The 3,744-nt window shown below is 41.3% G+C and overlaps 1 protein-coding gene across 1 annotated transcript; it reads left to right on the forward strand.

Annotated features, from left to right (window-relative positions):
• The first annotated feature begins 1,790 nt into the window (after positions 1–1,790).
• LOC127096314 (uncharacterized) lies at positions 1,791–2,252 on the forward strand. The gene has a single exon (XM_051034900.1). It carries the CDS (start codon positions 1,791–1,793, stop codon positions 2,250–2,252), a length of 462 nt encoding a protein of 153 aa, XP_050890857.1.
• The last annotated feature ends 1,492 nt before the right edge of the window (positions 2,253–3,744 follow it).

The following is a 3,744-nucleotide window of genomic DNA, read 5'->3' on the forward strand; positions in this document are numbered from 1 at the left end:
ATTTCCGTCGTTGCCAGCGGAATTATCACGAGAGATGGGAGAACGAGGTTCAAATGGAGAAAGGGAAATGTTGCGATATTTTCTGGAGAACGGGGTTCAAACGGAGAAAGGGAGGTGTTGAGGCATTTTCTGGAGAGCGGGGTCCAAAGGGAGAAAAGGAGACACGAGGTGTTTTCTGGAGATGGGGTTCACATTGGCGATCGCGAGTTATCGTCAGGCGACTGGGGTTCAAACTGGAGAATGGGGTTCATTATGTTGGCAAACAGGAGAACGGGGTTCAAATGCAATGATCCGGGATCATTTGCGCAAAAGAAAATTTCGGGGTTCAAGAAAAGCATAAAAAGAAAGTAATAAATCCCCAGCGGATATGTGGTGTTCAGGCCATGGTTATCCCTGCGTTACCATTTATTTTGGTATCCAGGTTGACGTTGTTGTTTCGGTGATCAGGCCGACTTTCTCCGTACCAGACGAATTTTTTTTCTTTTCGAGATTGTTTCTTCGCCGATTCTGACAGGCGTTGTTAATTATTTTCCCATCAGAGTGCAAATTGTTCGTTTGTTCTTGGTATTCAATCACTCTTCATCCTGATCATCTGAAAGCCGAGGCTGTTCATATCGACAGGTTCACAGTTGATTGAATAGGGGCAGCTGTAACACCTCAAAATTTGCCCTCCTCTCTTGGGACTGGTTTAACATATTGCATGTCATTTGTAGGTCATTAGGCATTGCATATTGCATATCATGTGGTTACATTGTGCAAATCATCCTCCTAAGTCTTGGTCAGAAGATAAGAGGTTATGAGGCAAGCCTAGGGTTTTATTGACTGATCATTAGCCATCTGAGGATTGGGCTATGAGTTAGGGTTTTGGTTCTCAAGGAGATGGGTCTTCATCTTGGTTGAAATGATACATCATCATCATCATGGTCTTGATATCATCCAAGAGGTTCAAGAGATTGATCATATTCCTTGGGATTAGGGTTTTGACCACTAGTCAACCCTAATCAGTTGCATTGGGCCAATCAGGGCATGGCAAGGAGATGAGGTCTACAATGGATATGGGGATCATAATATGATTGTATTGAGCTTATGGAAGCTAGGGTTTCATCATTGAGCCATTTCATCAGAGAATTGGGGCTCAGCTTGATCAGTGCATTGCCAAATTCATCTATCAGTTGAAAAGTCAACTGTGGTCAACTGTGCTTGATTTTATGGATTTGGAGGTGGGAGAGAGTTGGATACACTTCATTCATGTTGAAACAAGCTTCATTTGACATATCAAAGCTCAAGAATGAAGAAAATAAAGTCAGGAGAAAAATTGCCAAAAATGGAAAGTGACTTGTAATGGAAGTTTCCAAAAATGGAAAGTTTTTCACCACAAAATTACATGTCCAAAAAAGCTTCAAATGAAAATTTGTTCAACATGAAAGTTGTAGATCTTGCTCTCACCTTTCCAAAAAGTCCAAGAACATGAAATTCTCATGTATGGTTGACAAGTTATGGTCCATTCATTTTCCAAAAATGCCTATAATCAAAGTGGCATAACTTTCACATGGAAGACCAATTGATCGAAGTGGACCTTGAGATCAAAGAAAATGAAGTTGTTAGGGAAGAAGTGGTAGCACCGAAACCTGTTGTGAAAGAAACAGCCATTGAGCCCAAGCCGGTTGTTAAGCTTCCCTTCCCCCACTAGAAATAAGAAAAAAGGATAACATGAGAAAAACTTTGAAAAATTCTTAGAGTTGTTCAAGAAGCTGGAGATTAACATTCCTCTGTTGGAGGCACTTGAACAAATGCCTACTTATGCAAAGTTCATGAAAGGCATCATTTCGAAGAGGCGAACCGCCAACACCAACCCGATTATTCTAACTAAAACTTGTAGTGCTATTTTGCAGGGTATGAAGATTCCGATAAAGAAGAAAGATCGAGGAGTTGTTACCGTCCCTTGTACTATTGGAGACAGGTCATTCAACAAAGCCCTTATTGATCTAGGAGCTAGTGTGAGTCTCATGTCGTTATCCATTTACAAGAAGCTTGGTATAGGGGTTGTGCAAGATACCAGGATGACACTCCAATTCACCGATCACTCGATCAAGAAACCGTATGGTATTGTTAAAGATGTTTTGGTGAAAATTGAAAAGTTTGTATTTCTGGTTGATTTTGTAATTCTAGAAATTCCAGAAGATGAAGAGATCCCTCTCATTCTTGGTAGACCTTTTTTGGAGACGGGAAGGTGTGTAATCAACATAGAATAAGGAACCATGACATTGAAGGTTTATGATGAGGAATTGAAAATCGATGTTCAAAACACCATGAAGGACAAGGATGATATTTGTACCAGTCACACTATAGAGGTTCTGGATAAGGTGATGACATATGATAGCCATTTGAATGCATCACAATCACCTTTGGAAAGAGTGTTGAGTTTGTCCATTTCCGCTAGTGATAAAGAAGTGGACAACGGGGACTCCAAAGTGCTAGCCGTGCTGGATGCACAACCCCCGTGGAAAGGATCTTGACCATACCAGTGGGAGGATTTACGCCTACCTCACTTTAGTGAGGAGGACGAAGAGCCAAAGAAAGGAACGGAGTTGAAACAACTTCCGGAGAACCTCAAAGATGTATTTTTATATTTTGAAGGAAAATGTCCTGCTATTACAACATCGAGCTTAAAGAATGTCAAAGAAGAGAAGCTCATCCAAGCAATGAAAGAGGTAGTTCGGAAAGAGGTGGTAAAATTATTGGACGCAGGTCCCATATATCCTATTTCTGACAGTATCGGGCTACAGAGAAAAGAGTTTGTCGAGGGATAACTAGTGCTCTTGTTCAAATCCAGATTAAAGCCTCCAGGAAAGTTGAAATCCAGGTGGTCGGGTCCGTTTGTGGTTCACAAAGTGTTTCCCCATGGAGCAATGAAACTGAAAAATCCAAATAATGGGGATACATTCAAGGTGAACGGACAAAGGTTGAAACACTACTATTAGGGGCAGGAAAGTGGTCTGATCGATAATGTTCGTCTCCAAGGATGAGGGAGACGACCTTCGAGCCATGCGACGTTAAATGCAACGCTTCGTGGGAGGAAAACCATGCGGTTTTATTCTAACTATTTCAATGTTTGGTGTGTTTACACGTTTATTTGTAGGATCACAGGTACATCACATAGTGTAGAAGAAGAAGGTTGAGCTAAACTCATAAAAGATTGTTGGATACCAGAGAACAGGGAAATAGTGAAAAAAAACAGTTTTTTTTAAAACAGGGCTCTGACACGGGTGCCCGTGTCACCTGACACGACCCGTGTCAGGCAAGTAGCTGAGATGCAAATTTTACAGTAGACTGATGTAACACCTCAAAATTTTCCCTCCTCTCTTGGGACTGGTTTAACATATTGCATGTCATTTGTAGGTCATTAGGCATTGCATATTGCATATCATGTGGTTACATTGTGCAAATCATCCTCCTAAGTCTTGGTCAGAAGATAAGAGGTTATGAGGCAAGCCTAGGGTTTTATTGACTGATCATTAGCCATCTGAGGATTGGGCTATGAGTTAGGGTTTTGGTTCTCAAGGAGATGGGTCTTCATCTTGGTTGAAATGATACATCATCATCATCATGGTCTTGATATCATCCAAGAGGTTCAAGAGATTGATCATATTCCTTGGGATTAGGGTTTTGACCACTGGTCAACCCTAATCAGTTGCATTGGGCCAATCAGGGCATGGCAAGGAGATGAGGTCTACAATGGATATG

The sequence above is a fragment of the Lathyrus oleraceus genome, chromosome 6 (genome assembly GCF_024323335.1).
Source record: "Lathyrus oleraceus cultivar Zhongwan6 chromosome 6, CAAS_Psat_ZW6_1.0, whole genome shotgun sequence".
NCBI classification, from domain to species: Eukaryota; Viridiplantae; Streptophyta; class Magnoliopsida; order Fabales; family Fabaceae; genus Lathyrus; species Lathyrus oleraceus.